This window comes from Carassius carassius, chromosome 48 (genome assembly GCF_963082965.1).
Source record: "Carassius carassius chromosome 48, fCarCar2.1, whole genome shotgun sequence".
NCBI classification, from domain to species: domain Eukaryota; kingdom Metazoa; phylum Chordata; class Actinopteri; order Cypriniformes; family Cyprinidae; genus Carassius; species Carassius carassius.
This window is the reverse complement of record NC_081802.1, coordinates 2,216,657-2,243,831: the sequence shown is the minus strand read 5'-3', so window position 1 is coordinate 2,243,831 and position 27,175 is coordinate 2,216,657. Positions and strand designations below refer to the sequence as shown.

Sequence of the window (27,175 nt, the reverse complement as noted above, 5' to 3'; positions counted from 1 at the left end):
CATGTATTCCATGTATTCCACCAGATGAGGATCCCATTCAGTGGTAAACGAAAACACGAAGCGCTTCACAAAACTTATTCGCTTAGCACACCGTTATTTGTGAGTCCCGACAACGTCTGTATCGTCAGAGCGCGTTTTCTCCGCGGCTGGCCTTATTGTTAACAGACTAAGGAGCCGACTTTCCCCCAATCATGTTTACATGCCCGTGTTTCTTAACAAGAACATTTGAAAGAATAGAAAAAAAGAAAAAAAGATTTGCTGACAGTTTAAAAGTTAAGTGTAGCGTTGTCAATAGCCTAATTGCTGCAGGCTGCTTTACGTTTTTTCGTTGTTCACTTATTATTATTTTTTTGCTTTTAATCTGTACTTTTATTTGTTTGCACGCATTGTTAAAGATTTTCAGCTACAAAACACGATGTGTAATGTTCAAGCTTATTGTGTGTAAGCTTGTTCAAAATGACGAAAACAAATGTTGCTGAAAAATAACGTCTGACTCATTAAACTTAATTTAAATAAACGAATATTCGAATATTCTTTTTTTTTGTGAGCTCAAATAGTCGAATGTGATATTTGTGGAAAACGCCCATCCCTAGTAAGTCAGTCTTGTATCTAGCAATGTACTACAACTGTTGGAACATGAAAACCCTTTCCAGGGATCTTTAATATGTAAATGATTGTATACTGTAAATATATGAAGGGAGGTATTGGCAAAATCTCACCTGTAGAAAATCACTATGAGAAATACAAGATTAAGAATTTGACTGTGTTATTTAGAATTTTAATTAAAACACATTGGACCTTTTAACCCAGTCAGTGGAATTGTCAGACGGTCCCTTGGGTGCGGTAGCACGTCAATAATTTCTTCAGTTTAAATTTTCAGAATATACCTAGATTGTTTTTAACTCATTTTTTTATGTTAATATAAATTGGTTGCATATTGTTAAAACTAATCATGGTATTGATATCTTTGTGTGACTGTCGACTTTATAGACCAGTGGTAATGGAAATCAATTATAAAGAAAATGCAGCGCATTGGATTCTTTTTGATCCCATTTGCTTGCCTGTATATAGTTTGCATAATCCTCAATAAAATCTATTCTGAGATCTGAGGTCTTATATCACAGTATTATTTGACTGAGAAGCATTACTCGTCATTGGGGAATCCTGGAGTGTGACGTGAGGGGATCCCCAGTATAACAGCTCAGCACGCAAAAGCCATGACACAAAGTTAGGCAAACTAAACAACCGAAAGCAATATGTGTCTTCCTTAGATGTAATGTTAGTTCTGTAATTCAGCGTTGGGTAAAACACCATTATAATCTCCTTTGAATGGATTGCCATTTTGAAATAAATTTAGTAGCAGAGCTACTGAAAGCGATTTTTTTTTTGTGCTGCAAATCCATTTATCCTTCGCTGAAATTTCCGCGTCTTCATGGAGAGAGTGCGTCATTGTTGCTTAGCCTCAGGAGCGCTTCTGCCTGAGCGCTTTGGAAAAAAGGAGAAAGCGGCACGCCTAGCCTTTTCCACGCGTTATTAGGCGCGATATGTGAATCGCCCCTTATTCATTCATTAATTATTTTTTAAATAAATTAAATAAATTTTATATATATAACATGCACTTTTTCTTGTTCCGTAACTTGCGTTCATATCCTCATCTGTCTGTATATAGTTTGCATCATCAGTCAGATGTGAGTTTTGTCTTTAAATCGCTGTCACTGTTAGTGCGCTGAGCCACGTAATGTGTTTTCTTTTCTTTAACAGATTTCTGAGGGAAACCGCGTGGAACCTTGAGCGTTCGTTCATATTTTACATCTGCTTAACTGTCTATATAGTTTGCATAATCATCAATAAAATGTCTTCTGAGATCTGAGGTCTTATATCACAGTATTATTTGACTGAGAAGCGTTACTCGTCATTGGGGAATCCTGGAGTGTGACGTGAGGGGATCCCCAGTATAACAGCTCAGCACGCAAAAGCCATGACACAAAGTTACGGAAACTAAACAACCGAAAGCAATATGTGTCTTCCTTAGATGTAATGTTAGTTCTGTAATTCAGCGTTGGGTAAAACACCATTATAATCTCCTTTGAATGCTGCTTACTTGGTAACAGAAAAGAGGTTGAAATTAACATACGCACAATCAGCTTTTCCACATGCCCCGATAATCAAAACTTCGACTTAGCGCTTGCTTAATTTCTGCAGATCAGTTTTTGTAACTGTATTACTTAATCCACCTGTTGCTTTGGCCTTATATAACAGCCGCTTGCACCACCTGTTGGTGAGCGACTGACAGTAGATAGAGATCATGCCTCTGTGCTCTACTGCTATTCCTGCAGCTCCCGGATGTGAAAGGGCGAATTATCTGCCGAATTTTAACCACTGAATTTGTGGAAGCGAATTTGGAAAGTGAAATAAAATGGACCGAAATTTGCCTGTTGAATATTATACATCGTATTTTTTAACCGATTTAATATTTTGGAAGTGAATTCTGGAACGTGAATATGAATTATTGATTTTTTTATTATGAAAAAGTGTGTGAAATATTTTTAATTGAAATATTCACAGCTTAAACGAACAACTATATTACATTTCAGGACCTAAAGATGCAAGCCCTGGAAATACAAGGCATTAAAATGCAAGAACTTTCAGAATTCAATGCATTATTTTTTCAGATAGTGCTATTCGGCATGCTTTTTTGTTTCAAAGACATAAGTCATTATTTTACTTCCATATAACTCACCCTCATGTCGTTCCAAACCAGTAAGACCTCCATTTATCTTCGGAACACAGTTTAAGATATTTTAGATTTAGTCCGAGAGCTCTCAGTCCCTCCATTGAAGCTGTGTGTACGGTATACTGTCCATGTCCAGAAAGGAAGAAAAACATCATCAAAGTAGTCCATGTGACATCAGAGGGTCAGTTAGAATTTGTTGAAGAATCAAAAATACATTTTGGTCCAAAAATAACAAAAACTACGACTTTATTCAGCATTGTCTTCTCTTCCATGTCTGTTGTAAGACAGTTCAAAACAAAGCAGTTTGTGATATCCGGTTTGAGAACGAGTCATTCGCTGTAACCGAATCTTTTTGAACCAGTTCACCAAATCGAACTGAATCGTTTTAAACTGTTCGCGTCTCCAATACGCATTAATCCACAAATGACTTAAGATGTTAACCTGTTTAATGTGGCTGACACTCCCTCTGAGTTAAAACAAACCAATATTCCGGAGTAATTAATGTACTCAAATAGTACACTGACTGAACTGCTTTGATGTTTTTCTTACCTTTCTGGACATGGACAGTAGACCGTACACACAGCTTCAATGGAGGGACTGAGAGATCTCGGACTAAATCTAAAATATCTTAAACTGTGTTCCAAAAATAAACGGAGGTCTTATGGGTTTGGAACAACATGAGGGTAAGTTATTAATTACATAATTTTGCAAATTGGGTGAACTAACCCTTTAACATGATGAGGGTTTCGCACGAATTCAGCAGGCCATGCCTTACTGTTAAGTAAATGCAATTTCAGCGTGCGTTTAGCATTGTAAATTTTATATTGTATAAATATTATTCAATATGCATTTCTTTAATATAGCATGGTCTATCACAGCATGTCTTATCCTACTTCAAAATCTCTACACTTTTCTGTTTTTTCCTAATGACAGGCAGACGAGGTGGAAAACATGAAAGAATAGAGATAAATGTGGATGAATGAAGATATTTAGGCAGGCGAAGAAGAAACACTGAGAGGAACCATCACTGATCAAATGTAGAGCATGTGAAGGTATTTTTAATTATTACTAACATTGCTTTTTTCTTGCATTATATTTATGTGCTTTGGAAAACGAAATGTCCCCAACACTTGGGCCAAAGATAGTGTGTTGTAATAGCAAATAAGGAAACAGAACTAGACAGCTGTCTAGGTTTGTGTATATATTTAACCTCGTAACTTGAGTAGCAAGCTGAAGTATCAATGAATCCAAATACAAATTGCAAAGACTCTTAAGACTGAGATTACTTTATTGATAAAGGCAAGCAAATACATGTAGCAAATGGACGAGTATAAGTAAAGTCAGAATTGGTTGTCTGAGGCAAAACTGCACTGATACCTTTCAAATAAATACATTTAAAAAATTTGAAATAGAGAGCACAAGCGGACATAATCATCAGTATTTATTATGAAAAATACCAACAAAAAAAAACTAAAGACCTCTTAAGTTCAGCATTCTGCTTTAGATTCCAAATCATTCTGAAAAAAGATGAACATATCAAGTCATAAACTAATAAATCTCACAAAATATTTTTAAATGATGTAGTTTGTGAGAAATTACATCATCAATCATGTACCTGATGTGTGAATATGTGCTTGATCTTGTTCAGATCTTCAGGATCTGATGTCATAAACCAAAAGAAGGACAGTAGCCATGCCCACCAGAGCAGAGAGGACCAATCGGATCACAGCTTCAGTAGAACCACAAGAGTGGACAGAATCTGAGGAATAAAAACACCAAACTGAGATAGGCTCTGTCACTGAGATAGGCTCTGTCAATAAATGCTAATATATAAAGTGCTCTCGTATCTGAACATGTGTGACAGAGTTGAGTGATGTTGAGTCATGTTCATCCAAGTCTCTAGCTTTCTCTCACAGAACAATCTCCCAGACAACAACCAATCTGGTTTCAAAAATTGCCACTTAACTGAGACTGCCCTGCTTTTGGTTATTGAAGCTATGAGACTGGCAAAAAAGTTATGCATTCCAATGGTTCAAGTCTTCTCAGGTATGACATTCAGGCTGTCTAAGTCACAACATCTAGCTACTGGTGTTCCTCAGGGCTCAGTGCTTGGACCACTTCTCTTTTCAATCTACATGTCTGTGATGAGTGGGGCGGTGCCGAGAGCCATGGGAGCGAGGCGAGGCCGGTTGAGTGATTGAAGATGAGCGACACCTGCTCGACCCACCGGTCTCGAGTCCCACGGACGAGATGGAAAGATATAAAACTGGAGCGACGACAGTGAAGGACGAGAGAGGACCAGGCCTGGATTTTAGTTTATGTTTTGGTTTTGATTTGTGCATGTCAGTTGTCCGTGAGGGGCTGACGCGCTGTTTTGTCTTTATTTTGATCTATTTAAAATCTCATTTGATTGTCCGCCTGTTCCCGCCTCCTTCTTCCCGATGATTATGAAGTTTGAACATTGTTACAATGTCATTACTTGGATGGAACCTAGCCAGGAACCTTGGATTTTTGATCAATGGTCAGTTAACCTTCACAGGCCACATTGCTGAAACTGTCCAGTCATACAGATTTTCCTTATACAACATTAGGGCAAGCAGGTCAGTCCTATTGGAACAGGCCACACAACTCTACAATCTATCCAAGCTCCTGTTCTCTCCAGACTGGACTATTAATGCTCTCGTCAGGCCTTCCAGCATGTACTGTTAAGCCTTTGCAACTGATCAAGAATGCATCATTTAGAGTGGTCTTCAACAAGCCAAATGGAGCACACATCAAGTAATTTAGATTTCCAAAACATTGGAAATCTTTTCTTTGTACCTTTGATTATTAAATAAAGGTTAAAAGAACAAATCACATATTCTTGATTTTAATACATGGCAAAAGGGACATAATCCATTACATCATTGTTCTCCAATATGATTTGTTTGCCATATGTTTATTTCAGCAAACTTTCTTCTGTTACTAGATAAAAGATACTTAAACTTGCTACTCAAGTCATGAGGTTAAATATATACACAAATCTAGACAACTGTCTAGTACTGTTTCCTCTTTATTTATTACAAAACATTCACTTTGGCCCAAGTGTTGGTGACATTTAGTTTCAAAAACATATTAATGTAGTGCAAGGAAAATAAATGTTAGTGTGTGATAAATTAATTAATTTCCTTCACATGCTCTATTTTTGACTAATTTTGAATATTTGAATGCTTGAATATTTCCATTCATCTTCCATTCTCTCATGTTTCTCAGCTCGTCTGCCTGTCATAAGGAATATACAGAAACACTTAGAGATTGTGCAGAAGAAGTGCTGTGATAGATGATGTTACATTAACAATATGCAAATTGCATGATATTTAAAAGATACTAAAGCCGGCTAGAAGAGCAAATGGGAAAGCAACCACCATCAATAACAAAATATATATCAAAACATGATTTGCATATTGGACAATGCATTATTGTGACCTAGGTTACAGATAGTCTCTGCAAGGTTTTATTACATTTTACACATGCACATAAGATGATTTAAGTATTTTCAGACTTTTGGAAAACACTTGAAAACACTGTGGACAGAAACACATTACAAAGCCTGTTTATTTCTGCTGAATTTCCGATGGTTTTGACTTAAACTGCTCCAGACAACCTGTTTGCTGATTGCCTGGATTTTGCCTATTCCTGGTTTTGAATTTGAAAATGTAAGATCAGCAAAAGCTTGTTGATTTTAATGTCAAAGAGGATGGACGTCTGAGAGTATACGGTGATGGAGTTTGGGGGAGGATTCACACACAACCAGATAAATATCACAGTCCAGTCGTGTTTCAGACATTTTATGGGTTCCTTTCGAGAAACGATGTGGAAAATGGCAATCAAATTCATTTTGTTCTATTTGTGTTTGTGGAGTCTGGTTGGTGAGTTTTTTTTTAAAATGTGTTTTTATGGCTTCAATTGTTTCTGTGAAAGATTCACAGTTTGTTTTTCTAAATGGTGGCTCTATAAAAACACTGAAGCTCAAACAGCAGCAGCTTTAATTTCACTGTGACATGATTCCCATCTCAATTAAAAGTGTTTTCACTGTATGATGTTGTGTGGAGCTCAAATCAACTTCATCAGTTAATGGGTTTCATTTAGAATCACTACAGAGATGCAATAGTTAATCGTTTGTGTGCTTTGGAAATTGATTTCAATTGTAATTTTCATACAGTTTACAGAATCTTGTGTTTGTTCTTCAGGTGTGTTTGGCGATTCAGATGAAGTGAGGTCAGTGTTTGTGACAGAGGAAGATTCGGTCACTCTAAACTCTGGTCTTACTGAAATACAGACAGATGATGAGATCGAGTGGAGGTTTGGACATACCAACTTACTCATAGCTGAACTCAGTATTAAGTCCAGTATGATCCTTTTGTATGATGGCGATGATGGGAGATTCAGAGACAGACTGAAGCTGGATCATCAGACTGGATCTCTGACCATCACAAACATCACAACCACAGACTCTGGAGTTTTTACAGTAAGCATCATCAGCGGAAGCAGAGAGATCAGATACATATTCAATGTTACTGTCTATGGTAAGTAACAGTTACAGTCATAGGCGGAGCATGTGTAAGGCCACGGGGTCTTGGACAAAAATGCCACTGCACAAACAAATAAAATCTATTACGTCTTTTGCTTACAAAGTGTAAATGAGAAAAATCGTGTTCGACTATGGCATTAAATCAAGATTCGCTCATGTTGCACTGTATTTCATTTGCCATTTGAGGTGTTTTTTAACAGTGCTGCGCATTATAACCAATCGCATACAATTCTGTTGAGCTTAGGAATACAATGGCCAATCAGAGACGTTCAGATGAGTCATCGCTGAAACTCATCAGCTTTGTTGAATGTGCCCACATTCGATGACTGAATACTGTGAATTCTTTCATCACAAACAAAAAAGCGCAGATGTAGGTACAATATAAGTAAGGGCTTTATTTCGCAGTGTAGACAGCTTCAGTGATTTTTTTTTAATTATTTTATTTTTATAGTGATAATGTCATGCCTGTACATAATTTATTCGCAGTTTGAATAACTTTGGGAAGGAAACGTTATATTGGCTAATTTCTAATGTTTTAATAAAATTGTAATCAAATTAAATACAGACCTTAAATACAGTCCCATTAAACATATTTTATTAGCCTACATGACACCCATGTCTGGTTCTTGCCTAAAAAGACAGGTTTATGAAGTTTGTAATTAATAGATTTGGCTGCTTTTATCATTAAAGGGATCGCACACCGGGCGAAAAGCACAGCGCCACATCGCGTCACGTCTTTATAATTCGAACACATTGTTTTCTATGACTGTGTGAACACTGGCAAAGCTATTCGGCGTCTGTCCACGGCGCCCAGCTATGATTCAGGAGGCTGTTCAAATTCCTGCCGCGCCACAGAGCGCCATCTGCATAGTTTTATATTAAATAAAATTTAAATTGAGCTTGTGTGTATAGAAAGTGCACGTCCGGTAAGCGATACCTCAAGATGTCCTAGATGCGGTGCGTTTTTTTTTCATTTTGTCATTTTGCATGACATTTTCCTCTCTGACAGTGTAATTTTTTAAAATTTGAATCTATTATAGGTCTTGAGAAATGAAGACTAACAGTTTCAGCATTAAACACATTGACAAACATAACAGCCTCTTGATTACAGTTACTTGCTCTTGATTTATTCTCTCATGTTTTCAGCTCGTCTGCCTGTTCCTGTCATCAGCAGAAACTGTTCTTCATCATCGTCATCATCATCAGAGCAGAATTGTTCACTGCTGTGTTCAGTGGTGAATGTGAGTCATGTGACTCTCTCCTGGTACAAAGGAAACAGTTTATTGTCCAGCATCAGTGTGTCTGATCTCAGCATCAGTCTCTCTCTACCTCTGGAGGTGGAATATCAGGATAAAAACAGCTACAGCTGTGTGCTCAACAATCCCATCAGCAACCAGACTCAACATCTGGACATCACTCAACTCTGTCACACATCTGCAGGTACAGCAGAGCTGATATTGTCGGCTTTCTGGAATATGTAATCCTGATTTTGGTCAATAGGTCAATAATATTTTCTCATAAACACCCCTGTCCATAGCAACATGATTTGCCTTGACTTTTATGTGTCTCATATCACAGCGCAGATTTGAACTCTCTTGATGAGTTGTCAGAACCAGAGATTTACAGTGCGTATCAAACAGCCAAAGACTTTTTACTTTAGTGATTTACTAGTTTTCATCTCCTTCTGTTTGTTCTTCAGCTGTGTTAGGTGATCCAGATGAAGTGAGGTCAGTGTCAGTGATGGAGGGAGATTCAATCACTCTAAACTCTGGTCTTAATGAAACACAGAGAGCTGATCAGATATCGTGGACCATAACGTTTAAACCAAACAACTTGCTCAAAGCTAAACTCAGTAGATCGCACAGTATGATCTCTATATATGATGCTCTTGATGAGAGTTTCAAAAACAGAGTGAAGCTGGATCATCAGACTGGATCTCTGACCGTCACAAACAGCAGAAGCACAGACTCTGGACTTTATGAAGTTAAGATCAGCAGCAGCAGACGCACCGTTAACCAGGGATTCAATGTTACTGTCTCTGGTGAGTCACACAATTATAATAACAGTTTTCTTAATTATTTAATATGTATTTATTAAACAAACAACTTGCTCTCTGTGTAATCTTCTTCAGTTTGTTTGTTGAGCGGATCTCTGTCTGTCTGTAAATCGACTCTAATGAGTCTCTTTTTAGCTGATATAACAACTGATTCATATCCCATAATACTTGATGTGCTCATTGTTTCTGAATGATGATCGGGTCCGGTGCATGAATTTGCAGCAGATTGTCATTTATCAGGCTTGTTTTCTCTGCTTTCTCTTTTGTCTGACAGGAATCTGAGATGACGGTGTGTTTCAGCTCAGAACGATGATCAAAATCTCTGTGACTCTGTTTCTCACAAACTCTTTTCTGACCACAACAACTGCATCTGCCTTTACACTTACTGTTTCAAATATAACATGATTTTTGTCATCTATGATCATCCTCTAATGAGTTTATTGTTATCCTGAATGATAAATGCTCTAGATTATTAAAAAACGGTTTAGTTATTTATGTGTCTGCCTGCCCTCATGAATAAAGTTTTCTTCATGGTTTATTACATTATGGAGAGCTCCCACTTGAGGAATACTAACTTAATGTATTTTATTTTAATGTAAGAAATTTATTTTAATCTTAAGTAAAGCACAACGTACAGAGCTTATTTTTTTTTAAATTTGATATTCAATTGTCATTTGTTTACTCGGTTTACAAATTTTATTAATGCACTGCCTATATTTTTTCTTTATGGAATCATAACATTGCATTTTTGGAAAATCATAATAAATGTAAAATAAATAAAAAAATGTGTATTATCTTCTCTAAAATAATCCTCATTGACGATTTCGATCGATAATATTTTGCCTTTGTAAAGTAAAGGGGGGGGGGGGGGTTGGGGTGTCCTGTCCTTCCCCAGTCTCCTTTAAAAAGAAGAAATTACTATTTGCGATACTTTAATACCTAATACTAATACTACCTAATACGTATCCTGCAACCATGCATTAAATTAATCAAAATGGCTACAAAAGATTTCTATTTCAAATGAATCCTGTTCTTTTAAACACATGACTCTCAAATGTTTGACCCAATGTGTGAGAACATTTACAGACACTGCAGAACATTTACAACTGCACTCAACCTCACCCTAACACCCTAACACAGTCACATCTGCAATCCCACACGCCACTCTCTTCTGAAAAGCATCCTGCAGGATTATATAGGAACTGTGTGGCATTTACACACGTTTTTCTAGATCAAGAAAGTCCCAGACTAAAGAAAAAAACAGCATCAGAGAGTGAGGAACATCTGAAGGCTGAGGAATGACCGGCATGCCGGGTGTTCTTGAGGACAAATAGAGTAATGAAAAAAAAAAACAAACAGACAAGAAAAGTGCCAAAAAACTACCTTATGGTATTTGGTCTGAACTTTAACCCCTTGCTTGAATGAAATCCGGTTTCATTTTTCCAACTACTGCCCATGTCTAAATGTCACACTCAACCCAGTTAAAATGTGTGAGGAACCTGTAGTCAAATACTATACTATACAGACAGACTCACCCCTCACGAAGACGGAGATCTGATCTCTGCCGTATCCCAGACTGTTTCTGACCTCACAGATGAAGGTGGTGTAGATGGTGTCATCCACCTTCTGCACAACGAGCCGATTTTCCTGCACCTGCACCGTTTCAGGCATCAGTCCAGACAAACTGAGGGACAAAGTCCAGACAATATTAACACATTGTTTCTGATCCAATTGAAACCTAAAAGACCCATTGACTATCAGCGTTAAGTTTATACTTGCCAAAAACTGCCCACTAAGGTCTGACTGACCTTACTGCACAACAGTTTTGTCAAATTCTTGACACTGCCAAAACTTTGTTGGAAACCAAGATTCTTTACATAGTCTAGAGGTGTCCAATCCTGCTGCTAGAGGGCCAGTGTTTTACAGAGTTTCACTTCAGTCTGCCACAGAAGCCACTGGTAATCCTGAAGACTTAGATGAGCTGGTTCAGGTCTGTTTCATTAGGATTGGAGCTAAATTCATCAGGTTGGCAGCTCTTTGGGAGCAGGACTGGACAACGGTGAACACACCTGAACCAGTTAATAAAGGTCTTCAGGAACACAAGAAACTTGCGGGAAGTTGTTCTAAAACTAAACTTTGCAGGAAAGGGGGCCTCAAGGAGCACGATTGGACAACCCTGCATAAAGCAGTCAAAGACTGGACATTTTGCCATATTAAGTCTTTTACAATCTTTGAAAGAAACTAAAATGTGGCCTAAAAATGTAACGACAGTGTAAACCCCGCTTAAGGGTGACACTATATAGAACTGAAAAGTAAAAGAAATGCTCACGTTTTCCAGGTGACAGTGGTGGGGACAGGGTTTCCGTCTGCCTGACAGGTCAAATTTGCATTTGTCCGACCCCTGTACCAGTTGTTATCATACCCTACGATATTCACCTGGGGAGGATCTGACAGAGAAAAAAAGACAGAGTAAATTGAAGGATCGAACAACTAGCCTTAAAGAATGAATTAATGGCTGTTACTAATGTCTGGCATTACTGGCCTGGACCAATAGAGACATGACTCACTAAAACTATTCTCAGCTATAGCAACAGTGTAACAGCCTTTGGATAAGTAGTTTCTGGTGTATTTAATGGTCTTGTTAGAATCTTACATTCGACAACAAGTTTCATCGGGAAGGTCTCAGGTTGGGTCATGGTACGGTGTGACACCGTGCAGCTGATGTCTTTGCCATTATCTGACGGCTGTGGAGCCAGCATGTAGGCACTCTGGACGGTGATCGTATTATCTGGATTCTTCGTCTCAATCGGCATCGTCACATTTCCGTTAAGCGCCATGGACCAAGAAATAGACGCTGCTGGACGGCCATTGGATGATTCACAGCGCGCCACGATGACTGGGGTTTTCCCGGTGGTAACGGTGACAGATGTAGCAAAGTTCTTCGGTTTAGCTGTTGGGAAGAGAGAGAATATGACCTTTATTTGATGCTATAATGTGAACGAGGCTAAGAGAAGATGAGAGGATCACAGCTCTGCTTGTCCTGTCACACGCTAGCACAGCACTCAGATTGTACTCACGTTTCAGTCCGAGAAAGACATCAAAGAGAAGGAAAGGAGAAAAGTAGGGGAGACGGGGAACGACAGGGAAGTGATGATCTCTCATCATGATAAGCAGCCAGATCAATAGCAGGGAGACAGAGGAGGCGAGGGGGCAAGCGAGCGAGAGACCAGCCAAAGTTACTGCCACATTTCACACGCATTAACAGCTGCACAACTGATCTGACAATACCATTTATAAATCCCCTTTAAGTCCTAATGATAGGTAAAAATTGTTAGCCTGAATGCACTGTAAGTCACTTTGGATAAAAGCGTCTGCTAAATGCATACATTTAATCTAATTTAATTTAAAGTCCACAAACGGACACGGACATGAGAGCGAGTATGCTCCATAAAACATGACAAATATATTGAAATTCAATCCAAGCTGTCACTTATCGTTACAGTCCTCTCCCCCACCCGAAAGAAAGCTGTCAATTATTATTTTTAACAGTTTTGATTGTAAAAAGAGACATTTCCCCCAGTATTTTTTTAAATAATGCTGTCTATCAATTAGTAATGCAAATTATCAGATAAAAAATGCCTAATGCTCCTCCTCATTGTTAAATTAGTTATTTTCCTTCATTTTATTTTAGTTTTTTTTTTCTTGATAAATTAGATTTACAAAATCTATTTTCCCTTGTATTTTATTGGGGAGAAATGCATATATTTCAATTAATTATTGTCACGTCCGGTGATACAAGGATACACGGTGAGAGATCCAATTGCGAGTAAGTCTTTTATTAAGGGCAATCCAAAGAGAATAAACAGTCCAGGCAGAGGTCGATACCAAACAAAACTAAACCAAACATAAACAAACAAGGACACAAGGCAAGAGCACGACAAGATGACGGACATGAATTAACAACAACTCCGTGACACATACTAAGACAGACCGGGTTATATACACAAGGAGAGACAAACGCTAATGGGAAACTGACAGGGTTTGATGATAGGTAATTAGTGACAGCTGGGTGCAATAATTAAGCAGGGACGTGAGGAATGTGATTAATGAAGTGAAAGACACTGTGGAAAAAGAGGACATCTAGTGGACACCCAGGGAACACAACCCAGACACTGTGACAATACCCCCCCTCTACGGAGTGGCTCCCAGACGCTCCACGACAAGACACAACACACAACCGTGTGGTCAGGGCGGAAGCCCCCCAAGGCGGAGCAGACCTCCGTGCGGCCGGACCAACGGGACGACGAAACTCTGGTAATCCCCTGGTGTCTTTACTGGACTCCAGAAGATCGGTGCTGGCCTGACTCTGCTCACGAAGATCATTGGTGACTGGCATTTGTTCATGAAGACCATCGGTGACTTGCCTCTTTTCATGAAGATCAGTGGTGACCTGCCTTTGTTCATGAAGATCACCGGTGACTTGACTCAGTCCTTGAAGATCCCCAGTGACTTGACTCTGTCCTGGAAGATCCCCAGTGACTTGACTCAGTCCTTGCAGATCCCCGGTGACTTGACTCAGTCCTTGCAGATCCCCGGTGACTTGACTCTGTCCTTGAAGATCACCGGTGACTTGACTCTGTCCTTGAAGATCACTGGTGACTTGACTCTGTCCTTGAAGATCGCCGGTGACTTGACTCTGTCCTTGAAGATCGCCGGTGACTTGACTCAGTCCTTGAAGATCGCCAGTGACTTGATTCTGTCCTTGAAGATCGCCGGTGACTTGACTTGACTTGACTCTGAAAGGTCAATGGTGACAAGCCTTATCTCTGAAAAGTCCATGGTACCTAGCCCTGGCTCTGGAGGGTCATCGGTGACTAGCCCTGACTCTGGAAGCTCAGCGGTGACTAGCCCTGACTCTGGAAGGTCAGCGGTGACTAGCCCTGACTCTGGAAGGTCAGCGGTGACTAGCCCTGACTCTTGAAGGTCAGCGGTGACTAGCCCTGGCTCTGGAAGATTAGCGGTGACTAGCCCTGACTCTGGAAGATCAGCGGTGACTAGCCCTGACTCTGGAAGATCAGCGGTGACTAGCCCGGACTCTGGAAGATCAGCGGTGACTAGCCCGGACTCTGGAAGATCAGCGGTGACTAGCCCTGACTCTGGAAGATCAGCGGTGAGTAGCCCTGACTCTGGAAGATCAGCGGTGACTAGCCCTGACTCTGGAAGATCAGCGGTGACTAGCCCTGACTCTGGAAGATCAGCGGTGACTAGCCCTGACTCTGGAAGGTCAGCGGTGACTAGCCCTGACTCTGGAAGGTCAGCGGTGACTAGCCCTGACTCTGGAGGGTCAGCGGTGACTAGCCCTGACTCTGGAGGGTCAGCGGTGACTAGCCCTGACTCTGGAGGTTCATCGATGACTAGCCCTGACTCTGGAGGGTCATCGATGACTAGCCCTGACTCTGGAGGGTCATCGATGACTAGCCCTGACTCTGGAGGGTCCACGAACACCTGACTCGACTCTGCAGAGTTCACTGGAACCTGACTCGACTCTGGGGAGTTCACTGGAACCTGACTCGACTCTGGAGAGTTCACTGGAACCTGACTCGACTCTGGAGAGTTCATTGGAACCTGACTCGACTCTGGAGAGTCCACTGGAACCTGACTCGACTCTGGAGGGTCCACTGGAACCTGACTCGACTCTGGAGGGTCCACTGGAACCTGACTCGACTCTGGAGGGTCCACTGGAACCTGACTCGACTCTGGAGGGTCCACTGGAACCTGACTCAACTCTGGAGGGTCCACTGGAACCTGACTCGACTCTGGAGGGTCCACTGGAACCTGACTCAACTCTGGAGGGTCCACTGGAAACTGACTCGACTCTGGAAAGTCAATGGGCACCTGCCTCGACTCTGGAAGGTCAACCGGAATCTGACTGAACTCCGGAGGGTCAACTGGAACCTGACTCGACTCTGGATAGTCAACTGGAATTTGACTCAACTCTAGAAGTTCAACAGGAATTTGACTTGACTCTGGAGGAACAACCGGACACTGACTCAACTCTGGAGGGTCAATGGGAACCTGACTCAACTCTGGGGGGTCAACTGGAACCTGACTCGACTCCGGAGGGTCAGCTGTGATTGTCATCCTGTGCAGCGGCGCTGGGCAAGCAGCCACCTTGGGCCATGACTCTGGGCAGGCGGCCATCTTGTGCTGCGGTGCTGGGCTGGCGACCATCTTGGACCGTGGCGCTGGATTGACGGCCATCTTGGACCGTGGCGCTGGATTGACGGCCATTTTGGGCAGTGGCGCTGGATCGGCGGCCATCCCACTGGAAGAGACAGGAGTGGCTGGGGCATCCCATGGAAGCCTATGCTGCAAATAAAATACAAATTCCCAGAACTCAAATGTGTCCAGATGGGCCATTTCCTCTTGAGGAACCGGGTCATCCAGCCCGCTGTTTAAATAGTCCTTTAGGGCCGCGTCATTATATCCCATGCCCTCTGCCAAGGACCAGAACATCTGTGCCATGGCACCCACCTCATTGCCCTCTTGGCGGAGGGCGGTCAACTTCAAATATTTTGCCCTCCGCTCCACCATCCTGGCTGGGGAACGGGAAACATCAAAAGACATACTGCTGGTTCTTACTGTGACGGAGTCGTTCTGTCAAGTCCGGTGATACAAGGATACACGGTGAGAGATCCAATTGCGAGTAAGTCTTTTATTAAGGGCAATCCAAAGAGAATAAACAGTCCAGGCAGAGGTCGATACCAAATAAAACCAAACCAAACATAAACAAACAAGGACACAAGGCAAGAGCACGACAAGATGACGGACATGAATTAACAACGACTGCGTGACACATACTAAGACAGACCGGGTTATATACACAAGGAGAGACAAACGCTAATGGGAAACTGACAGGGTGTGATGATAGGTATTAGTGACAGCTAGGTGCAATAATTATGTTATATTATATTAAATATTATATTAAATATGCAGGGACGTGAGGAATGTGATTAATGAAGTGAAAGACACCGTGGGAAAAGAGGACATCTAGTGGACACCCAGGGAACACAACCCAGACACTGTGACAATTATAACTGGATATATTTTTTTCTAAAATAATATTAATAAAAAAAGCTACAGTTCCCCTTATTTTATTGAAGAAAAATATCTTCAACAAACAATATGCATACTAAATAATATTAACAATATATTTATAGTTTGATGAATGCACACCAGGCATTTTGTTAATGCTATACACGTAAATAAATATAAATTTTAATAAAGTCATGATGAGGTTTATGATCATTTTTTAAACTATTTTATTGATTAGTCACTGCAGTTGTTGTTTCTTTTCCTCTTGCCCACACAAACACATACTCATACTCACCCAGCAGGACCAGCGAAGTGACTCCCTGTTCGTTGCCAGAAGGGTAGGTGGCATATTCACAGATATATCGTCCCTCATCGGTCATCTTCACTTCTCTGATCTTAATTGAGGGGTTCTCCAAAGAGGGTGGATCTGTTACAAAACTGACACGTCCTGATAAAGGGGATGTCGTTGGGTAATTTACTCCAAAATTTGGATGGAAAACTGCTATGTTGGTTAGCTCTGCATCAGTCCGTTCAAAGACCCATGACACCTGCATGCCAACAGAAACAAATCCAAAATCAATTCAGATTACCACCAATTGATGCTTACAGCACATCAAATGCTTTCAGAAAGTTCTTACTTCAACCCAGTGAACAAGTTCTTTCTACAGACTCTTATTCATTGGGTTTAGACTGGCAGGAAACAGTTGATTTCAGACCTGAGTAAGGGGTCTGCCTGGGTTCGGAAACTGGCATCGCAGTGTCACTGTCTGACCAGGATATGACACGACTTCTGGATCCACCCTCACGCACTGAGTCAGCGACCCTGGAAAAAAAAAGAGAAAAGGCACTGAGAACAGGAAACAACCGCTAAATTCAGGTGACCAATGACCAGCAAGTAGGCCAATGTTTCTGTTCTCAGCTGGAGTGTGAAAGGGTGTGAATCAAGATGTAAATGTGTGCATGTAGGCACTCTGGACGGTGATCGTATTATCTGGATTCTTCGTCTCAATCGGCATCGTCACATTTCCGTTAAGCGCCATGGACCAAGAAATAGACGCTGCTGGACGGCCATTGGATGATTCACAGCGCGCCACGATGACTGGGGTTTTCCCGGTGGTAACGGTGACAGATGTAGCAAAGTTCTTCGGTTTAGCTGTTGGGAAGAGAGAGAATATGACCTTTATTTGATGCTATAATGTGAACGAGGCTAAGAGAAGATGAGAGGATCACAGCTCTGCTTGTCCTGTCACACGCTAGCACAGCACTCAGATTGTACTCACGTTTCAGTCCGAGAAAGACATCAAAGAGAAGGAAAGGAGAAAAGTAGGGGAGACGGGGAACGACAGGGAAGTGATGATCTCTCATCATGATAAGCAGCCAGATCAATAGCAGGGAGACAGAGGAGGCGAGGGGGCAAGCGAGCGAGAGACCAGCCAAAGTTACTGCCACATTTCACACGCATTAACAGCTGCACAACTGATCTGACAATACCATTTATAAATCCCCTTTAAGTCCTAATGATAGGTAAAAATTGTTAGCCTGAATGCACTGTAAGTCACTTTGGATAAAAGCGTCTGCTAAATGCATACATTTAATCTAATTTAATTTAAAGTCCACAAACGGACACGGACATGAGAGCGAGTATGCTCCATAAAACATGACAAATATATTGAAATTCAATCCAAGCTGTCACTTATCGTTACAGTCCTCTCCCCCACCCGAAAGAAAGCTGTCAATTATTATTTTTAACAGTTTTGATTGTAAAAAGAGACATTTCCCCCAGTATTTTTTTAAATAATGCTGTCTATCAATTAGTAATGCAAATTATCAGATAAAAAATGCCTAATGCTCCTCCTCATTGTTAAATTAGTTATTTTCCTTCATTTTATTTTAGTTTTTTTTTTCTTGATAAATTAGATTTACAAAATCTATTTTCCCTTGTATTTTATTGGGGAGAAATGCATATATTTCAATTAATTATTGTCACGTCCGGTGATACAAGGATACACGGTGAGAGATCCAATTGCGAGTAAGTCTTTTATTAAGGGCAATCCAAAGAGAATAAACAGTCCAGGCAGAGGTCGATACCAAACAAAACTAAACCAAACATAAACAAACAAGGACACAAGGCAAGAGCACGACAAGATGACGGACATGAATTAACAACAACTCCGTGACACATACTAAGACAGACCGGGTTATATACACAAGGAGAGACAAACGCTAATGGGAAACTGACAGGGTTTGATGATAGGTAATTAGTGACAGCTGGGTGCAATAATTAAGCAGGGACGTGAGGAATGTGATTAATGAAGTGAAAGACACTGTGGAAAAAGAGGACATCTAGTGGACACCCAGGGAACACAACCCAGACACTGTGACAATACCCCCCCTCTACGGAGTGGCTCCCAGACGCTCCACGACAAGACACAACACACAACCGTGTGGTCAGGGCGGAAGCCCCCCAAGGCGGAGCAGACCTCCGTGCGGCCGGACCAACGGGACGACGAAACTCTGGTAATCCCCTGGTGTCTTTACTGGACTCCAGAAGATCGGTGCTGGCCTGACTCTGCTCACGAAGATCATTGGTGACTGGCATTTGTTCATGAAGACCATCGGTGACTTGCCTCTTTTCATGAAGATCAGTGGTGACCTGCCTTTGTTCATGAAGATCACCGGTGACTTGACTCAGTCCTTGAAGATCCCCAGTGACTTGACTCTGTCCTGGAAGATCCCCAGTGACTTGACTCAGTCCTTGCAGATCCCCGGTGACTTGACTCAGTCCTTGCAGATCCCCGGTGACTTGACTCTGTCCTTGAAGATCACCGGTGACTTGACTCTGTCCTTGAAGATCACTGGTGACTTGACTCTGTCCTTGAAGATCGCCGGTGACTTGACTCTGTCCTTGAAGATCGCCGGTGACTTGACTCAGTCCTTGAAGATCGCCAGTGACTTGATTCTGTCCTTGAAGATCGCCGGTGACTTGACTTGACTTGACTCTGAAAGGTCAATGGTGACAAGCCTTATCTCTGAAAAGTCCATGGTACCTAGCCCTGGCTCTGGAGGGTCATCGGTGACTAGCCCTGACTCTGGAAGCTCAGCGGTGACTAGCCCTGACTCTGGAAGGTCAGCGGTGACTAGCCCTGACTCTGGAAGGTCAGCGGTGACTAGCCCTGACTCTTGAAGGTCAGCGGTGACTAGCCCTGGCTCTGGAAGATTAGCGGTGACTAGCCCTGACTCTGGAAGATCAGCGGTGACTAGCCCTGACTCTGGAAGATCAGCGGTGACTAGCCCGGACTCTGGAAGATCAGCGGTGACTAGCCCGGACTCTGGAAGATCAGCGGTGACTAGCCCTGACTCTGGAAGATCAGCGGTGAGTAGCCCTGACTCTGGAAGATCAGCGGTGACTAGCCCTGACTCTGGAAGATCAGCGGTGACTAGCCCTGACTCTGGAAGATCAGCGGTGACTAGCCCTGACTCTGGAAGGTCAGCGGTGACTAGCCCTGACTCTGGAAGGTCAGCGGTGACTAGCCCTGACTCTGGAGGGTCAGCGGTGACTAGCCCTGACTCTGGAGGGTCAGCGGTGACTAGCCCTGACTCTGGAGGTTCATCGATGACTAGCCCTGACTCTGGAGGGTCATCGATGACTAGCCCTGACTCTGGAGGGTCATCGATGACTAGCCCTGACTCTGGAGGGTCCACGAACACCTGACTCGACTCTGCAGAGTTCACTGGAACCTGACTCGACTCTGGGGAGTTCACTGGAACCTGACTCGACTCTGGAGAGTTCACTGGAACCTGACTCGACTCTGGAGAGTTCATTGGAACCTGACTCGACTCTGGAGAGTCCACTGGAACCTGACTCGACTCTGGAGGGTCCACTGGAACCTGACTCGACTCTGGAGGGTCCACTGGAACCTGACTCGACTCTGGAGGGTCCACTGGAACCTGACTCGACTCTGGAGGGTCCACTGGAACCTGACTCAACTCTGGAGGGTCCACTGGAACCTGACTCGACTCTGGAGGGTCCACTGGAACCTGACTCAACTCTGGAGGGTCCACTGGAAACTGACTCGACTCTGGAAAGTCAATGGGCACCTGCCTCGACTCTGGAAGGTCAACCGGAATCTGACTGAACTCCGGAGGGTCAACTGGAACCTGACTCGACTCTGGATAGTCAACTGGAATTTGACTCAACTCTAGAAGTTCAACAGGAATTTGACTTGACTCTGGAGGAACAACCGGACACTGACTCAACTCTGGAGGGTCAATGGGAACCTGACTCAACTCTGGGGGGTCAACTGGAACCTGACTCGACTCCGGAGGGTCAGCTGTGATTGTCATCCTGTGCAGCGGCGCTGGGCAAGCAGCCACCTTGGGCCATGACTCTGGGCAGGCGGCCATCTTGTGCTGCGGTGCTGGGCTGGCGACCATCTTGTGCTGTGGCGCTGGGCTGACAGCAATCTTTTGCTGTGGCGCATAGGCTTCCGTGGGATGCCCCAGCCACTCCTGACTCCTGGCGCTGGGTTAGCGGCCATCTTGTGCTGTGGCGCTGGGCTGGCGGCCATCTTGGGCCATGACTCTGGATGGGTGGCCATCTTGGACCGTGGCGCTGGATTGACGGCCATCTTGGACCGTGGCGCTGGATTGACGGCCATTTTGGGCAGTGGCGCTGGATCGGCGGCCATCCCACTGGAAGAGACAGGAGTGGCTGGGGCATCCCATGGAAGCCTATGCTGCAAATAAAATACAAATTCCCAGAACTCAAATGTGTCCAGATGGGCCATTTCCTCTTGAGGAACCGGGTCATCCAGCCCGCTGTTTAAATAGTCCTTTAGGGCCGCGTCATTATATCCCATGCCCTCTGCCAAGGACCAGAACATCTGTGCCATGGCACCCACCTCATTGCCCTCTTGGCGGAGGGCGGTCAACTTCAAATATTTTGCCCTCCGCTCCACCATCCTGGCTGGGGAACGGGAAACATCAAAAGACATACTGCTGGTTCTTACTGTGACGGAGTCGTTCTGTCAAGTCCGGTGATACAAGGATACACGGTGAGAGATCCAATTGCGAGTAAGTCTTTTATTAAGGGCAATCCAAAGAGAATAAACAGTCCAGGCAGAGGTCGATACCAAATAAAACCAAACCAAACATAAACAAACAAGGACACAAGGCAAGAGCACGACAAGATGACGGACATGAATTAACAACGACTGCGTGACACATACTAAGACAGACCGGGTTATATACACAAGGAGAGACAAACGCTAATGGGAAACTGACAGGGTGTGATGATAGGTATTAGTGACAGCTAGGTGCAATAATTATGTTATATTATATTAAATATTATATTAAATATGCAGGGACGTGAGGAATGTGATTAATGAAGTGAAAGACACCGTGGGAAAAGAGGACATCTAGTGGACACCCAGGGAACACAACCCAGACACTGTGACAATTATAACTGGATATATTTTTTTCTAAAATAATATTAATAAAAAAAGCTACAGTTCCCCTTATTTTATTGAAGAAAAATATCTTCAACAAACAATATGCATACTAAATAATATTAACAATATATTTATAGTTTGATGAATGCACACCAGGCATTTTGTTAATGCTATACACGTAAATAAATATAAATTTTAATAAAGTCATGATGAGGTTTATGATCATTTTTTAAACTATTTTATTGATTAGTCACTGCAGTTGTTGTTTCTTTTCCTCTTGCCCACACAAACACATACTCATACTCACCCAGCAGGACCAGCGAAGTGACTCCCTGTTCGTTGCCAGAAGGGTAGGTGGCATATTCACAGATATATCGTCCCTCATCGGTCATCTTCACTTCTCTGATCTTAATTGAGGGGTTCTCCAAAGAGGGTGGATCTGTTACAAAACTGACACGTCCTGATAAAGGGGATGTCGTTGGGTAATTTACTCCAAAATTTGGATGGAAAACTGCTATGTTGGTTAGCTCTGCATCAGTCCGTTCAAAGACCCATGACACCTGCATGCCAACAGAAACAAATCCAAAATCAATTCAGATTACCACCAATTGATGCTTACAGCACATCAAATGCTTTCAGAAAGTTCTTACTTCAACCCAGTGAACAAGTTCTTTCTACAGACTCTTATTCATTGGGTTTAGACTGGCAGGAAACAGTTGATTTCAGACCTGAGTAAGGGGTCTGCCTGGGTTCGGAAACTGGCATCGCAGTGTCACTGTCTGACCAGGATATGACACGACTTCTGGATCCACCCTCACGCACTGAGTCAGCGACCCTGGAAAAAAAAAGAGAAAAGGCACTGAGAACAGGAAACAACCGCTAAATTCAGGTGACCAATGACCAGCAAGTAGGCCAATGTTTCTGTTCTCAGCTGGAGTGTGAAAGGGTGTGAATCAAGATGTAAATGTGTGCATGCAAGTGTGTGAAAATATCTATGAAAAAAAACAAAAAACACATCCAGCTTGCTCTCTGTAAGAAGCAGTCATCATCCACCACAACCTTGACAGACACTGTCATGGGAGCACTGTGTATGTCAGAGCATTGGTGCTCATACAGACTTACAACTGCCTCACAATTTTCCGATTCCATTCCTCCCCATCATTTACAGTTTTTTACTGAATTTTTGCTGTTGAAATAAACTCATTTCAATAAGAATCTGTGCAACTTCTCACCTCAACATACAGCAGCACAGTGCGTGAATGGAAAGGAGGGAAGAGGGTAGAAGCTAGAGAGATGTAATAATAAACTGAAAGCACATGAGAGATACAAATCACCTCAGTCAGCATAGATGCCATATTCCTGGCAAACGAAAAAGGCTATAAAGGGATACACATACAAACCCTTGTATCATACAGTATATATACACTGCAAGGTGATCCACTATCACATCTAGTTTCAAATATAACGTGATTTTTGTCATCTTTGATCTCCACTAATGAGTTTATTGTTATCCTGAAGAATAAATGCTCTAGATTATTAAAAAAATGGTTTAGTTATTCATGTGTCTGTATGAGGCACCGTGTAGGATTTAAATCAAACTTCGCCTATCAATACATACATAAAACACGTGCATATACACCTATAAATTACTCACATATACATGCATACTACTGGATGTTCAAAAATACATATATAAAATACACGTGAACACTAATATGAAATCGATACCAATACATATAATGTTAACAATGTATGCATACACACTTGTGAATAACTTGCATATACATATAAACTCGCTGCATACAAACACACCTGCACATACTCGCACATACATATAAACTTGATCCGTGCATATACACCTATTATACACTTGCACATACATATAAACTCGATGCGCGCATACATAAAAAAATAACATTTACTAACAGTATACAGAGAAAAAATTGCATTATTTGTGTACATATATATATATATATATATATATATATATATATATATATATATATATATGCAAGTGATTTCATATGTGGATGTGCTTGAATTTTCAGTGTAAACGGAAGGCATTTCAGTGTAAAAGGAAGTCGTTTAACCATGAACGGAAGTAACCGCATTTGCAATCATGGACAGGGATCTGTGTCGTTCCTAATCGTTTGGTCAATCATACAAAAACAAGTTTTTAATAACAAAGCGAAAGCTGAATGTTTTTTTTTAAATACACACATGAACTGGAATATAAAGATTTTTAATAAATTTTTTTTGTCCAAATCTGATACATTTAGTAGATAAAATGTACTATGTAGTTATACCTTATAACTATATAGAAAGGTTGTAAAATGTCTTTACTTTGTTTTTGTCTTTAATCATATACTGCATTGTGGTGCACTTTGAGATTAATTATCCACGGACCATGATCTTTTTTTAGAATACCCTTTATTCACGAAACATGTTTTATTAGGTTGTGCTTGATTTGATTACCTTTGATTATCTTGATTTCAAAAGTGTGGATTTCAGGAACAGAATGTAGTAAAACTTTAAAACTGGTTAATAATACAACATTTGTATCAAATAGTATGCTATAAAAGTTTTTTTTCTCTGCATATTGGAGACGCGAACCGTTTCAAATGATTCAGTTCGATTTGGTGAACTGGTTCAAGAAGAACCGGTTACATCGAATAATTCGTTCGCGAACCGGATATCACTACACTGCAGAGTTTTGAACTCTCTCACAACAGACACGAAAGAGAAGACAATGATGAAAAAGTTCGTAGTTTTTGCTATTTTTGGACCAAAATATATTTTCGATGCTTCAACAAATTCTAACTGACCCTCTGATGTCACATGGACTACTTTGATGATGTTTTTCTTACCTTTCTGGACATGGACAGTAGACCGTACACACAGCTTCAATGGAGGGACTGAGAGCTCTCGGACTAAATCTAAAATATCTTAAACTGTGTTCCAAGGATGAACGGGTTTGGAACGATATGAGGGTGAGTTATTAATTACATAATTTTGATTATTGGGTGAATTAACCCTTTAAGCTATTGAATGGCTTTAGAAGTAACAGAATAATTCGCACAATCAAAAAGAAAAAGAAAAAATCTCTGATTTGGATCTGCCCTCTCTGACCGATACCTGAACCTAAAAAAATGGCAGTATCGGAGCCGATACCTGATTTGAATATTAGATCGGTGCATCTTAACTGTAACTTAACTACAGTGCCTTATGGTGGAGTAAATTAAAATATTGACTTAATTTACCCCATAACATTTGGCTCCCTTTTGCCCATAGCTGCCATTTTGGAAAAAAAAATCTACTGTAGCTTTCCAGTTCAGGCTAATATTTTGCTAAATGATTGACATGGTTTTATTGCTAAATCACCTATATGTATCATAAATATTTTTAGACCTGGATAAATTTCCTTTGATGTAACAACCATAATATCTGTTATAAGAAGCCAAAAACAGAACATCTTTGAGAAGCCAAAAACAGTTTTTAAAGTAAATGGTTGCCTTCCGATCCTCCCATGTGTTTCTCTTTATCACAGTCTGGCAGAAATGATGGGTGGTTCCAAAATAAATGGTCACATGACAGTAAAGTTGTACAGCTGTGGGGGGTGGCAAAGGGGGAGGCTCAACTTACCCCACTACCCCATACTTCCATGGAAGATGAGGCAGAAACAGGCTCAGAGAGTGAGGGAGAGCCCATTCTTATCAAAACATATAAAGTCTGACATTATTACAGAGCTGTCTTCTCTTTTAATTGTATATTTGTAACAACTGTATCACTTGTATTAACAAGCACCCACCCCCTCATAGGCGTAATTTGTGGGTGGGACGGGTGGGACATGTCCCCACCAATTTTTGCCATGGTTGATATAGGGCTTGGGCGTCGTGACGTCATTACTTGGTGTGGCCACCATGTTGATGGCCTCCTTTACTGCTACTCGGACTACTGCGCAGTGTTTAGATGTACTCCCTCTCAGCCTTAATATGATTAATTAAAAATCTATTTCAACCATGGTAAACCGTTGAATTATTGTGGGGTGTAATAGCGCAACACATAATCGCCATGGGAAAAAAATTAAAACGGGTTAACTTTCCACCGCTTTCCTGCTTGGAGGCGCGACCACGGAGACCATAACATCTGAATATTTACTTTATATAGCTTAAGTCAACATTGAACATAAAGCAAATTTCCTGGCTTACTAATCTAAAATACAGGAAAATTTCAACATTTATCTTTCTGTTGCTATCCCTCTGCTGACAGCAAAAATTCGTAACGTTACTACAAAACTGCTGCATTAACTAAGCGAGTTGTAAAGCTAGGTCTAACTGACTTTGCTTACAGATTGGCATGAAATTGTGCTCTCACAACAACCACGCTATCTTAAAAAGGCCAACATCACTCTAAGGTTGCTTTCAAGTAAGCAAAACGATGCTTTGAAAACATATTTTTCGCTGGAAGAGCAAGGGTATAACAACAGGACAAACAGTCCAGAGACTGACAGGTCCGATAAAAGGGCTAACGGGATATTTTACAGAAAAATACTAAAACCGGAAGACAGCGGGAAAAGAGCTTAAATGCGTGAGAACCCCAGAAAAAAAATTGGAGGGTTGACAGCTACTAACTACACTTTTGAACCACATCGTTAAAAGTACATGTGTGAATGGTTGTTAGCACTAACAGTTACTAAACTGGGAGCTAGGTAGAGCGCAGATTACCTTTGTCCGGATTACTGTATAACTGTATACTGTTTGCTGGCTTTATGATCTGCAGCTCCTGAACCCATCCATTTGTGAACTGCACATGAGACTCCAATGACTTGTAGCTTCGGAACTATTCTGAAGTGTAGGTGCTCACAAAACAAACAAGGTAGCCGAGGATATCTGTAATGCAAAAGTGCGGCAGCAAGTTGTCGTTGGTGCTCCACTCTTTGTTGGGAATTTCAGATGGATCCAAACCGTTAATAGTGCCGATTTTGTCCACATACCGGTCTCTGGCATCCCCTATTTAGCGTATCCCTTTAAATCCCACAACCTTTTCATGATTTTAACTGACTTTAACTGACTTTCTCCCAACTCTGCTTCTACTCATTGGACTTGCTGTATGTTTACATTCACAAGGCTATCAACATGGCCGCCACGTCCCAGAATGCAATGATGTGCCCAAGCCCTATTGTCCCTACCACTTTTTAAAAGTAATTAAAAAATATATTGCGGAATGTATGTATTTAAGGGAAAACAAGATCAACAAATCATTCAATCTAA

At 41.6% G+C, this 27,175-nt stretch overlaps 2 protein-coding genes across 2 annotated transcripts; one reads left to right on the top strand and one right to left on the bottom strand.

Annotated features, from left to right (window-relative positions):
- Positions 1–4,004: 4,004 nt before the first annotated feature.
- On the bottom strand, positions 4,005–26,911 carry LOC132131341 (nectin-2-like). The gene is made up of 11 exons (XM_059543361.1): positions 26,899–26,911; positions 22,634–22,836; positions 22,213–22,465; positions 17,416–17,608; positions 17,172–17,364; positions 16,751–17,003; positions 12,014–12,310; positions 11,690–11,807; positions 10,896–11,044; positions 4,350–4,493; positions 4,005–4,251 (listed from the first exon to the last, which is right to left on the bottom strand). The coding sequence occupies exons 1-10, from the start codon at positions 26,909–26,911 to the stop codon at positions 4,387–4,389; spliced, it is 1,779 nt and encodes a 592-aa protein (XP_059399344.1). The 3' UTR covers positions 4,005–4,251; positions 4,350–4,386.
- LOC132131080 (SLAM family member 9-like) lies at positions 6,489–9,851 on the top strand. Its single transcript, XM_059543004.1, has 5 exons — positions 6,489–6,642; positions 6,964–7,299; positions 8,451–8,744; positions 9,004–9,345; positions 9,635–9,851. The coding sequence occupies exons 1-5, from the start codon at positions 6,495–6,497 to the stop codon at positions 9,640–9,642; spliced, it is 1,128 nt and encodes a 375-aa protein (XP_059398987.1). The 5' UTR covers positions 6,489–6,494; the 3' UTR covers positions 9,643–9,851.
- Positions 26,912–27,175: the final 264 nt, after the last annotated feature.

Coding starts and splice junctions, on each gene's coding strand:
- LOC132131080 (XM_059543004.1), top strand. CDS start 6,495: ATGGAGTTTGGGGGAGGATTCACACACAACCAGATAAATATCACAGTC. Junction 6,643..6,963: donor GTGTTTGTGGAGTCTGGTTG/GTGAGTTTTTTT, acceptor TTTGTTCTTCAG/GTGTGTTTGGCGATTCAGAT. Junction 7,300..8,450: donor ATTCAATGTTACTGTCTATG/GTAAGTAACAGT, acceptor TCATGTTTTCAG/CTCGTCTGCCTGTTCCTGTC.
- LOC132131341 (XM_059543361.1), bottom strand. Junction 22,466..22,633: donor CAGGCAGACCCCTTACTCAG/GTCTGAAATCAA, acceptor GTTGGCATGCAG/GTGTCATGGGTCTTTGAACG. Junction 17,365..17,415: donor ACCGTCCAGAGTGCCTACAT/GCACACATTTAC, acceptor AGCTGAGAACAG/AAACATTGGCCTACTTGCTG.